This window comes from Callithrix jacchus, chromosome 11 (genome assembly GCF_049354715.1).
Source record: "Callithrix jacchus isolate 240 chromosome 11, calJac240_pri, whole genome shotgun sequence".
NCBI lineage: Eukaryota > Metazoa > Chordata > Mammalia > Primates > Cebidae > Callithrix > Callithrix jacchus.
In genome coordinates this window covers 95,993,150-96,005,864 of record NC_133512.1, presented here as the reverse complement: position 1 = coordinate 96,005,864, position 12,715 = coordinate 95,993,150, and the positions used below count along the sequence as shown (strand labels likewise).

The 12,715-nt window shown below is 37.4% G+C and overlaps 1 protein-coding gene across 50 annotated transcripts in view; it reads right to left on the bottom strand.

Annotated features, from left to right (window-relative positions):
- The window catches only part of KMT2C (lysine methyltransferase 2C), a 300,852-nt gene that overhangs the window by 91,504 nt on the left and 196,633 nt on the right, over window positions 1–12,715 (bottom strand). For all 50 annotated transcript variants that reach the window (XM_078343416.1, XM_078343417.1, XM_035254316.3 and 47 more), the window contains 3 exons: window positions 10,391–10,507; window positions 4,224–4,325; window positions 3,931–4,035 (listed from right to left, as the gene is read on the bottom strand). In XM_078343416.1, the coding sequence (XP_078199542.1) occupies window positions 3,931–4,035; window positions 4,224–4,325; window positions 10,391–10,507 (324 nt within the window). The remainder of the gene's footprint in view (window positions 1–3,930; window positions 4,036–4,223; window positions 4,326–10,390; window positions 10,508–12,715) is intronic.

Below are 12,715 nucleotides of genomic sequence, written 5' to 3'. Positions count from 1 at the left end.
TATAATGAAACAGCAAGTAACGAGGTACAGAATAAAAACTGAGATCATGACATATGTGAAAGCCTAAAAACTACCAGAGAAGAAAATAAAAGTTATTTTCAAAAGAACGCCTATCAGAATAGCACCAAACTTCCCAACTCTCGATGCTAGAATGGTATAAGTTTCCAATTCTACAAGAAAACACTTTTCAAAGTACAATTCTCAACGTAGCTACACAAGCAACTGAGTGTGAAGACAGAATACCTTGTAGACACAGGAAGACTCAAAATTCAGCTCCCACATTCTCCTTCCAATAAAGTTAGTCAGAGATATGTGGAACAGAATGAGGATATATTATAAAGAAAAGGAAGAGTTGGGATCTAGAAATCAGATCCAACAAAGGCCATCAGGCCAGGGAAGTTTAAGGATGAGAACTGAGCAACAAACCTAAAAGCTACCGGCACATATTAGAGCAGGAAAAGGGAACGTCTAGGACGAAGGTAGGACTTTTCCCAGAAAAAAATGGCACTACACAAAATAATCTTATATGATAGTTCTATAGCAGGCAAAAACAAAGAACGAATAGAGAGTCACTTTTACTTTCTTCTTATTATTAAAAACTTCATGAAAAACAAAAGAAACTCGTAGTACACCATTTACATCTGCAGTAAACATTTACTGAATCATAACCAATACCTTATTAACTGAACTGCCTTAGACTCCCGAGCAGCTAGGACTATAGGCATGAGCTACCACATCCAGCTAAATTTTGTATTTTTAGTAGAGATGGGGTTTCTCTGTGTTGGCCAGGCTGGCTCAAACTCCTGCCCTCAAGTGATCCACCTGCCTTGGCCTCCCAAAGCGCTGAGATTATAGGTGTGAGGCACTGCACCCAGCCTATTACAAAGCTCTTAATGTCGTTTGATTTGTAAACACATATATTTATTATTTTGATTAGCTTATTGATTTTTAAAAATTTATCTTAGATTACCAAGTTAATATATTATTTGCCCAAATGAAAGAAATGGCCTAGGGGTAAGATCAGGGTGGCTTAGAGCAGTAGCCAGCAAACATTTCCAATATAGGGTCAGAGAGTAAATAGAAAGTTTGGAGGGCCATATGATCTGCTGCAACTTCACAATTCTGTCAATGTAATGCAAAACCCACTACAGGTATATGCAAACAAAAAAATGGCCATATTCAAATAACAGTTTATTTGCAAACATAGGAAAGGGGCCAGATTTAGTCTATGGGCCAGTCTGCTTCACTCTGGCTTAAAAAAAATGACCTGCAGAAAAAGTGGCAGACAGATCTGAGGTATTTAGTGGCAGAATTTTAAAAATATTTATCTTCATTCCTACTAAGTTTTCTTCACAGATACATGTCGTCCCTTTTACAACCGAACTCTCAAGGTTCTCAGTTTATATTCACTCTTCAACATACTACACTATGGTCTCTATGCCCGCATGCACTCAAACTGCTTAAGCCAGGCTTATCAAGACCTTCTTATACCCAAATCTAATGGAAACGTTAGTGTTTGCATCTCAAAAAAAAAAAAAAGACAATGATGAACAGAGAGCAGAATTCAGTAGAGATCCCAGAATGCCAAGTCTTAAGTACTGGGTTAAACTAATGCTAGGATCACAGCTACCAAAGTGTGGTCAAGGGAACCCCATTGGGCCTGTAAGGTCAAAACAAGTTTAAGTAATACCAGGATTTAATTCGCTTTTTTCATTTCAATTCATTCACAATTATACAGTGTTCTTTACAGAGGCTACATGTTGTCTCATAACATCATTACATTGACACTGCACAAGTTGTGCTTCTGTAGTCTTGTGTTCTAAAATGTTCCTAGTTTTAATTTCTAAAATGCTGAATAGTCCATAGTTACAATCCTCATAAACAAAAACTATAGGGTCCTCAGTAATTTTAAAGAGTGTTAAGGTTCTACAACCATAAAGTTTGAAAACATCTACCTTAAGAGTGAAGGATTGTCCGAGCAAGCTTAAAAAGAAGCTTCAAAGGTATCAAACTTATCCACAAATAATTGCCTACCACAACAAAAATTCAAGCTGAGCCAATTCGCATATCCCTAGTATATTTCTACTCTTTTTTTTTTTAACCTCCCTGATGCCTGGAAAATCTCTAGTATATTTCTAAATACTTCTATATTTCTCAATCAATGAAGTTGCAGTATTCTATACTGTCCAAAACGGTGTCATCATATAAAAGAAACCACACATAATTTTTAAAAACATGAATTGAAATTCTAGCTCGACCAGTAACTCGGTGTTTGGTAGTGCACTAACTGCCCGATCTTAACTTATAAAAGTTATAGTTAACTCATCTTAAAATGGTAATTCAATAATTGTTGGATGGTTAAAATAAATACATTACTATCTTGAGAGGGATCTTACTAATTTCCTTACGTCATAAACATTAAGTGTTCTAAAAACAAAATCTAATGGTAACAGCAACTTTTATACATAATATAAAGTAGAAAGAAAAAAAGAAATATGCTCTGTACCTATATAAATCTTTTTTTTTTTTTTTTTTTTTCCGAGACGAAGTTTCACTCTTGTTACCCAGGCTGGAGGGCAATGGCGTGATCTCGGCTCACCGCAACCTCCAGCTCCTGGGTTCGGGCAATTCTCCTGCCTCAGCCTCCCAAGTAGCTGGGATTACAGGCACGCACCACCATGCCCAGCTAATTTTTTTTTTTAGTAGAGATGGGGTTTCACTACGTTGACCAGGATGGTCTCGCTCTCTTGACCTCGTGATCCACCCGACTCGGCCTCCCAAAGTGCTGGGATTACAGGCTTGAGCCACCACTCCCGGCCATAATTCTATTTTTTAATTGACTTTATAGAATGTGTCTTTTTCAGTCAAATTCCCATGAGCAACTAATTTTAAAAGACTACATAAATTAACTGTACTAGTCTTCTATTTTGGGTAGTATTAGTTACAATTTTTCACTTTTAGACCTAAATTCACAAAAACCTGTATTACCCCATAAAAGAAATAGTAGTGACGTTATCAACAAAGAATTCTGAGGGAGATAATGTGAATTTGATTACTGCACTGACATTTTAGGTAAATCAATGATATAATACAGTGATGTCTGAAGGGCACAGGAGAAAGGTATAAATATCACTCATGATTCACAACCTATCATGGAAACTAAGGTTAGTATTTATATTACACGGTATGGCAGTACTAGAAAAGAATTACCTGTGGAGTATATAGTTTAAGACCCCTGCTGTACAGCTATACCACCATGCTTGGTTTGAATAAAGTGGCCATGACACTTTATTCAAATATGTAAGTTTTATTGAAACTGAGTTCTTAAAAAGAAAAAAAAAAGAACTAAAGTATTGAGACCTGCCCATATTTAAAGCCAAGCACCTGATACTACTTAAAAGGTTCCTGGGAAAGCCTCTATCCTAGATGCTTGAAAATAAGCAGTGTTGACTCATTACTCATTACATTAAATATGACATTTGTTTTGTTTCTTTTGGCTATAAGGAGAAAACGTCCTTTAGTATACGAGTGCGCAAAGAGGAGAGAGAATGTAAGAAAGAACAGAATGGGCTAATAATTTTTTACTACGTACTCCAGTTCTAACTTTTTAATCAACAGACAAAATGAACCAGCTAAACCTAAAACCTCTGTGAATATTATAGTCTTTTAAATTAAATGCATACATCTTTATGTTTTACTTTTCCAAGACAAAAGCAGAATATTAGTACAATGGAAGACCACAGATTTATAGAGGAGCAAATTTCTTGAGATACCAAACCCTTAAAAGCAGTATTTAAAGTATTTAAATAATGTCACATATGTATAATAATAATCATAATACTTAATTGTGACAACTGGGAACTGCAAGTTACTATTGAAATCAAATAAAAATTCATTACATTTTTGTTAACTCAATTTAATCATGTTTACCTTAATACTGACACAGTATGGATGATAACACTGACCACACTGAGAACAGGCAAGTAATCTTCCTTCTGCTCCTTGGCCAAAACTGCCACAAACTACACACATATCCTGAAGTTAAGAAAACAGAACATATTTTAAATGGAGACTAAGCTAAGAATCTACAAATTTTATTTTAAAAATACCTTCTTAATATAGCTCTTTAGCTAAATATTAAATGACTTCTGTGCATATGAGATGAAGTAGAAATGTACAAGGAGAAATTCAACATAGAAGACAGTAAATTGTTAAGTTCAAACCTGATTCAAAGTGAACTTGTCACTACTAGAAAATAACACAACTGTATTGTGCATAGAGTTCTCTTCATCATCCTTATTTGATGAAATGTCTGCAGTAGACACCTATAAAAAGCAAAATACACAAAATATGAAGTTATATTTTTCACTTGTTTTACACTCAACTGGAAAGCTTCAGAAAATTCATAATCAAAACATATATTTTTGCTAAGGTCTAGACTAACAATTCCAAATATTATAAATGCTAAGATACTACTATAAAACAGACTCATGACATTTTATAATTCACCTAATTCTCTCTTTAGAGTTACAATTCCTATAGACCAAGAAGTAATGAGAAAATATAAACTTGTCTTTATTAAGACTTGATTACACAGAATTCCAATCAAGACACTACAGATGATATATGTGTGCACAAACATAAATCTATCACTCTATTTTAGTGACACACACTTGGGATCTGCAGTGTAGCTGGTCCAAACTGAGATGTCCTGCAAGCATAAAATACAACACATGATTACATATTACATGTTGAAATAGTAATATTTTAGATATACTGGTCGAAATGGAAGGTATTAAAATTAATTTTGTCTGTTCACTAAAACATTTTTTCTTTTTCTTTTTTTTTCTGAGAGGGAGTTTCACTCTTGTAGCCCAGGCTGGAGTATAATGGCGTGATCTCAGCTCAATGCAACCTCTGCCTCCTGGATTCAAACAATTCCCCTGCCTCGGGCTCCCAAGTAGCTGGTATGACAGGCATCCACCACCATGTCCAGCTAATTTTTGTATTTTTAGTAGAAATGGAGTTTCACCATATTGGCCAGGCTAGTCTCAAACTCCTGACCTCAAGTGATCCACCCGCCTTAGCCTCTCAAAGTGCTGGGATTACAAGCGTGAGCCATTGTGCCTGACCCACCGTAACTTTTTTTTTTTTGAGACACAGTTTCACTCTCGTTGCCCAGCTGGAGAGCAATGGCATGATCTCGGCTCACTGCAACCTCCACCTCCGAGGTTCAAGTGATTCTCCTACCTCAGCCTCCCGAGTAGCTGGGATTACAGGTGTCTGCTACCACACCGAGCTAATTTTCTGTATTTTTAGTAGAGATGGGGTTTCACCATGTTGGACAGGCTGGTCATGAACTCCTGACCTCAGGTGATCCATCCGCCTCAGCCTTGGCCCACTGTAACTTTTTAACGTGGCTACTAGAAAATTTCAAATTGCATATGTAGTTCTCATTATATTTCTATTAGCACCATTTTAGAATATTATTTTGAATAACATCAAAATTTCATTATTACCCAAATGATCATCCACTACTATTGTTCAGTCTGGACTTAGTTCTATTTGACTAAATCAACTAAGTACCCACTGACTTGTTAATAATTTCTAGAATGATTATGAAACAAACAAAAAGCAGCTCTGAATTAGAAGTTGCAGAAGAGGACAAGGAGGGCACTGTCAGAATCATAAAATGCAATCCTCTTTCTTTACAAAGCTTACAACCTAAGCCTCGAAAGACAGAGTTAAAACATAACAGGTTATGTTCACGGTCAAAACATAAAACAAGGTCAAGAACTATCTTTCTTGAGGAATAACTGAAAGAAAATTAAACCAGCTGGGTGAGGTGACTCATGCCTTTAAATCTACCACTTTGGCAGGGTGCGGTGGCTCAAGCCTGTAATCCCAGCACTTTGGGAGGCCAAGGCGGGTAGATCACGAGGTCAAGAGATCAAAACCATCCTGGTCAACATGGTAAAACCCTGTCTCTACTAAAAATACAAAAAAATTAGCTAGGCATGGTGGCGTGTGCCTGTAATCCCAGCTACTCAGGAGGCTGAGGCGGGAGAATTGCCTGAACCCAAGAGGCGGAGGTTGCGGTGGGCCAAGATCGCGCCACTGCACTCCAGCCTGGGTAACAAGAGTGAAACTCCGCCTCAAAAATAAATCTACCACTTTGGGAGGCTAAGGTGGATGGATCACTTGAGCTCAGAAGTTCAAGACCAGCCTGGGCAACATGGTAAAACCCCATCTCTCCCAAAAATACAAATATTAGCCAGGCATGCTACCACACGCCAGTAGTCTCAGATACTCATAAGGCTGAGGCAGGAGAATCACTTGAACCTGGGAGGCAGAGGTTACACTGAGCAACGTCACTGCACTCCAGCCTGGGTGACAGAGCGAGACCCTATCTCAAAAAAAAACAAAAAGACAAAGAAAGAGAAAGAAAACTAGAACACATCTCAGTATTTTTCAATACAAATACATTTAAAAGCCGTTTTCATGGATAGTACTAATGCTTTATAAGAGCAATTTACAGTCATATGAACCCTAATGACTATAAGTGTTAGTAACGCCAATATTCTTCATTAGGGAATAAGTAAAACAATGGCAAATACAAACATTAGGAAGTTATGCAACATTTTAAAAGTAGGAAGGTAGAAATTTGTATGGACTCCCATGAAAGAAATTATCAAAAGACACTGTTGAGTGAAAAATAAACTGCAGAATAGTATGTGAGGTATAGCACTATGATATAAAAAAATGCAAAGTCATTATAGTCTACGGGCACATATAATAGGTTGAATCATAAGAAATTGCTGCTTTCATCAGGTCAGAAATAATATTGGCAGTTTCATACAGATCAACCTAATATATAAATATACCAAACTGGTAACAGGGGGAAAAAAAAAACTAAGGAGGTAGTAATGGTAATCTCTGATCTACCTATAATGCTTCAATTTTTTTAATAGAAAAAATGTATTCATGTATTATATGCATACCTCAAAATAGCTTTCTAAGATTTTAGAGAATCATCCAAGATGATTCACAAAAGCAGAATAATTATCATTAGTAAGAAATTAAGTGGCTACTAAAAGTAAAGTAATGCAGTGAGAAGACTATTGAGATATATAATTATGGAAATGGCTAAAATACAGATAAAGCATCGATTTTTACCTCCCAATCACTAACAGAAAATTCAATACATTTTACACACCGAGCAGCTCAAAGAAATTGTAAAGATCCATTATTATTTTTGAAAGGAAATTTAACCAGTGAATGCTTTCACTAAAAGTGATAAACAATATATTCCCAGTATAAAACAGAAACAAGTCTGCAGGAGAAAACTACAATGTCCCCTCAATTCAAACGGCAGTGGAGAGTCATATTTAAATAGTAAGTGCAGAAAAAACAAAATATTTTAAAATAACAATTGTCCATGCAAGAAAGAAAATAGTATCATCTAGCTTGAGGGCCCATGGTTTTTATTTTATAATTTATTTCATGACCTTTAGACTGCTAGAAAAATAAAACCTATCTTGAGGACAAGGGTAATCTTTGAGAAAATATGCTATTGTTGCCTGGATAGTTAACACTGTCATCTATCCAGAAGGTGATAGAAATTTCACTTTGCTAGACCACACATCTAAGCCAAGGAGAATAGAAAGCTCTGATCTGAAGTTCACAAGTGTCCCTTCCAAGCAGGGCCACATAAGAGTAAACAACAAATGAAGATCAAATTAAACTCAAACTGAGAAGAAAGGAAAAAATAAAGATGAGAATATAAATCAATAAAACAGAAAGGAAAAAGAACACAGAGAAGAGTCCATGAAAAAAAGGCTGACTCAAGAAGATTAATAAAATTGATACATCTCTAGTAAGACTGATCAGGAAAAAAATAAGGCAAGATACAAATTATTAGTATCAAGAATAAGGAAGGTGACATCACTACAGATTCTACAGTAACTAAAATAATAATAAATATTATTATCAACTCTATTCCTTTAATTTGTCAAGTTAGACAAAATGAACAAATTTCCTGAAAGATGCAAATTTATGAAAGGGGAAATAATAACCTAAATAGGTACCTATTAAAGACACAAAATTTGTTGTTAAAATCCACCCCACAGGGTTGGGTGTGGTGACTCACCTTGTAATCCCAGCATTTTGGGAGGCCAAGGCAGGCGAATGAATCATCTAAGGCCAGGAGTTCCAGACCAGCCTGGCCAACATAGCAAAACCCTATCTCTACCAAAAACACAAAAATTAGCCAGGCATGTTGGTGTGCACCTGTAATCCCACCTACTCAGAAGGCTGAGGTGGGAGAATCGCTTGAACCCAGGAGTTGAAGATTGCAGTGCGTGGAGATCACACCACTGCACTACAGACTGGGTAAGGTGGCTCATGCCAGCACCTTGGGAGGCTGAGACAGGTGGATCCCCTTTAGTCAAGAGTTCATGATCAACCTGGCCAACATGGTGAAACCCTGTCTCTACTAAAAATACCAAAAAAAAAAAAAAAAAAAATTAGTTGGGCATGGCAACAGGCTCCTGTAATCCCAGCTACTCAGGAGGCTGAGGCAGGAGAATCACTTGAACCTGGGAGGCAGAGGTTGCAGTGAGTTGAAATCGCACCATGGCCCTGCAGCTTGGGCAACAAGAGTGAAATTCCGTCTCAAAAGAAAAAGAAAAAAAAAAAAAACAGAAAACAAACACCATCCTACAAAGAAAATTTCAGGCCAAGATGCTTTCACCAATAAATTCACGTATAATATAAGGAAGAAACGTTTGCACTACTACACAACTTTTCCAGAAAACTGAGGAGGAGAATATCCTTCCTGATTCATTCTATGAAGCTGGAATTATGCTGATATCAAAATCAGATGAAAACATTACAAGAATGTAAGACTACAGGCCAGGGATGATGACTCATGCCTGTAAGCCCATCACTTTGGGAAGCCAAGGCGGAAGAACTGCTTGAGCTCAGAAGTTCAAGACCAGCCTGGACATCATAGCAAGACATTGTCTCCATTAAAATTTTTAAAAATTAGCTGGGTGGGGTGGTGCATACCTATGGTCCCAGCTACCTGGGAAACGGGGGTGAGAGGTCGAAGCTGGAGTGAACTATAATCACACCACTGCACTCCAGCCTGGAAAATGAGACCCTGTCTCAGAAAATATTTTTTAAAAAGTGCACAGGTCTACAACCGTGGTGCATCCACAGTTTTATTAATAATCAGCAACAAAAAGGAGTGCACTGTTAACAAATGCAGCAGCATAGAAGAATCTCAAAACAATTGTGTTAAAAAAAAAATCAGTCCAAAAAGTGTACAATTCTGTATGATTCCACTTATATACAACTCTAGAAAATGCAAACTAATCTTGGGGACAACAATGGACGGCAGGGGGGTTGCAGAGGGGCATAAAGAAACTTTGGGAGATGAATATATTCACTATCATGATTGTGGTATGGTTTTCAAGGTGTGGATACATATATCAAAACTTAAGAAATTATACATGTCAAACATAGCTTATATCAACTATACCTCAATAAGCCTGCTTTAAAATTTTTCCTTTTTGAAAAAAAGGACAAGAATCTAAGCTCCCTTACTCCTGGTTTAGTAGTAAACTTGAACAATTTCACCTGTCTCTTGAACTTAACATGACATTTCAGAATTTAAAAGACAGGATTTTAATAAAATAGCAAAGTTGTCACATAAAATATTTGCCAGTAGTTAGCAAACATATTTGTAATGCACATCTAAATAAAGCCTCATAACATGCCAATAAGCAAATATTTATCAATCTTAAAATTTTTTAAATAAGGCCGGGCGTGGTGGCTCATGCCTGTAATCCCAACACTTTGGAAGGCCAAGGCGGGCAGATCACAAGGTCAAGAGATCAAGACTATCCTGGCCAACATGGTGAAACCCTGTCTCTACTAAAATATAAAAATTGGCTGGGCATGGTGGCTTGCACCTATAGACCCAGTTACTTGGGAGGCGGAGGCAGGAGAACTACTTGAACCCAGGAGGCAGAGGTTGCAGTGAGCTGAGATCGTGCCACTGAACTCAGCCTGGCGCCTGGCAACAGAGCAAGACTGTGTCTCAAAAAAAATTTTTTTAGAGCGTATATATTACATATTGACGTTTTAGAAAGGGTTGGCATAGAGAGTCAAAGAGGAAGGTAAGAAAAGAGAGAAAGATGAGAAAGTAAATATAAAGAAAACTTAACAACAAGAGAGTCCAAAAAAAGAAAAGTAGAGACAGAGTAAAATAAACGTTCTGGCCTATTTATATGACTCTTAATATCACAATAACTTGCTACAAGTGAGATTTTTCATCATTAATTGACATTTAGATGAGAGAAAAGATATATGAAGCAAGCCTCACCCCAGGCAATACAACAGCTCCGATTCCACTTTTCAGCTTTGACCTGCCTCGGCCACCTCGCCCCGACAGTCCCGCACCTCGAGGTCTCCGCTTTCCTGGAAATCCAGACCCACGGCCCTATGTAACAGATTAGGAAAGTCAACATTTTGTGACAGCCCAAAGGAATTTTTAAATCCAAATGCCACTGAGATAAAACATTTTATTTAATGTTACGCAAACACTTTCTAAGTATTACAAAACCTGGCTTATTTGTATCTTTAAAACATTACTCCACACTTAAAAATCTAAATACAAAAGGCTTACAACCTTAGAATTATACCGTGGGCCTGTCACTGTGAACACTATCAGGAAGGCTTTGCATGATTTTACTGTTTCCCACTCCTACATTCTAAGTGGCTACAACAGCTACAATGTGAACCAGACATTTCGAAGTGCAACAAATTGTATTCAATACAAAGTATAAGGAAGAACTCTCTCATTAACTGGTCTCACAGTGATTATAGTAATAGCTAACATCTATTGAGTACTTACTATGTACTAATCTAAGTATTTTTTACTCTTAACAACCCCACATAGTGGTTACTGTTTTATTATCCCTATTTTAGATGAGTGTGCTAAAGAATAAAAAGATTAAGTAACTTGTCCAAGGTAACATAGCTAGCAAATCTGACTCCAGTGTCCCTGGTTTGGAACCATATTCTGTATTACTACATCGGCATGAAAAGTTCATTTTTGCTAGTGTATAACAGTGTTCTTCGTGTCATTAAAATTAAGTCCGTTGCCTTCACTATTCAACAGTTCTCTTATGAACTCAACATTTCTGCCTCATTCACCATAGTATTTAGAGGAAAATTCATTATTGTTATTATTTTTAATTTTGAGACAGGAACTGCTCTGTCATTCAGGCTGGAGTGCAATGGTGTAGTGATGGCTCGCTGCAGCCCACAGCTCCTGGGCTGAAGTGATCCTCCTCTGCTTCTGCCTCCCAAAGTGCTGGGATGACAGGAGTAAGCCCAAGTGTCCATCCAGAAAAATTATTCGAGAATTATAGGAAAGCTGAAAAAAGGTTTTGTGAAAGCTTTGTTTTAAATAATCTGAATAATAAATACCTGAAATGGAAATTATTTATCTGACTTCTTACCCAACACAAGAAATAAACCTATGGGAAAACACGTTAAATTCTCTGATAATTTAAGACATTAAGTACCAGAGTATAGTTTTCCCAAACCCCCTACCTTGTTTTTACTAATTAATTACTCCTTGAAAAAACCTGGGACCTACATAAGTAGATAAATTATGTATGTATGTTTGTTTGTTTGTTTGTTTCTTTGAGACAGAGTTTTGCTCTTGTTGCCCACACTGGAGTGCAATGATGTGATCTCAGCTCACCACAATCCCCGCCTCCCAGGTTCAAGTGATTCTCCTGCCTCAGCCTCCAGAGTAGCTGGGACTACAAGCATGAACCACCATGCCCAGCTAATTCTGTATTTTTAGTAGAAATGGGGTTTCTCTATTTTGGTCAGGCTGATCTTAAACTCCCGACCTCAGGTGTTCAACCTGCCTCAGCCTCCCAAAGAGCTGAGATGACAGGTATGAGCCACCACGCCTGGCCTCAATTTACGTATATTTAAAATTATCCAGATGATCGGGAAAATACTTTGATCTTTCCCCTGCAACAAGTTAAATAATGTCATAATTCAACTGATGTACCTTATCATAGTTTGATATTAACTTAATTCCTATTTAGCAGAATGATTTCCAAGTCAAAAATTTATGGTGATATTGTGAGCATAAAATAGATAAACATGAACAAAAGGGAACGTAGAAATTGTTTTTTCCCCTTGGATATAATAAATATAGCCAGCTCCCAGTTTCAAACTGCCACTCCTGTGTTCTCTTAGCCTGCTCTCCTTGAGATTCCCTGACCCTGAGAGGTGCATCGGCTTCTCTGAACAAGAGATGGATAGGGTCAGTTAGTTTCCTTTTGTTTATTTTGGTTTTTTGAAACGAAGTCTCACTTCTTCGCCCGGGCGGGAGTGCAATGCATGCCATGATCTCAGCTCACTGCAACCTCTGCCTCCCAGGTTCAAGCAATTCTCCTGCCTCAGCCTCCCCAGTAGCTGGGATTACAGGCATGTGCCACCAAGCCCGACTAATTTTGTTTTGTATTTTTAGTAGAGACAGGGTTTCACCATGTCAACCAGGTTGGTCTTGAACTCCTGGACCTCAAGTGATCTGCTGGCCTCAGCCTCACAAAGTGCTGGAATTACAGGCATAAGCCACTGTGTCTGGCCCAGTTTGTTTCGTTTTTAAATAAAAGATTTT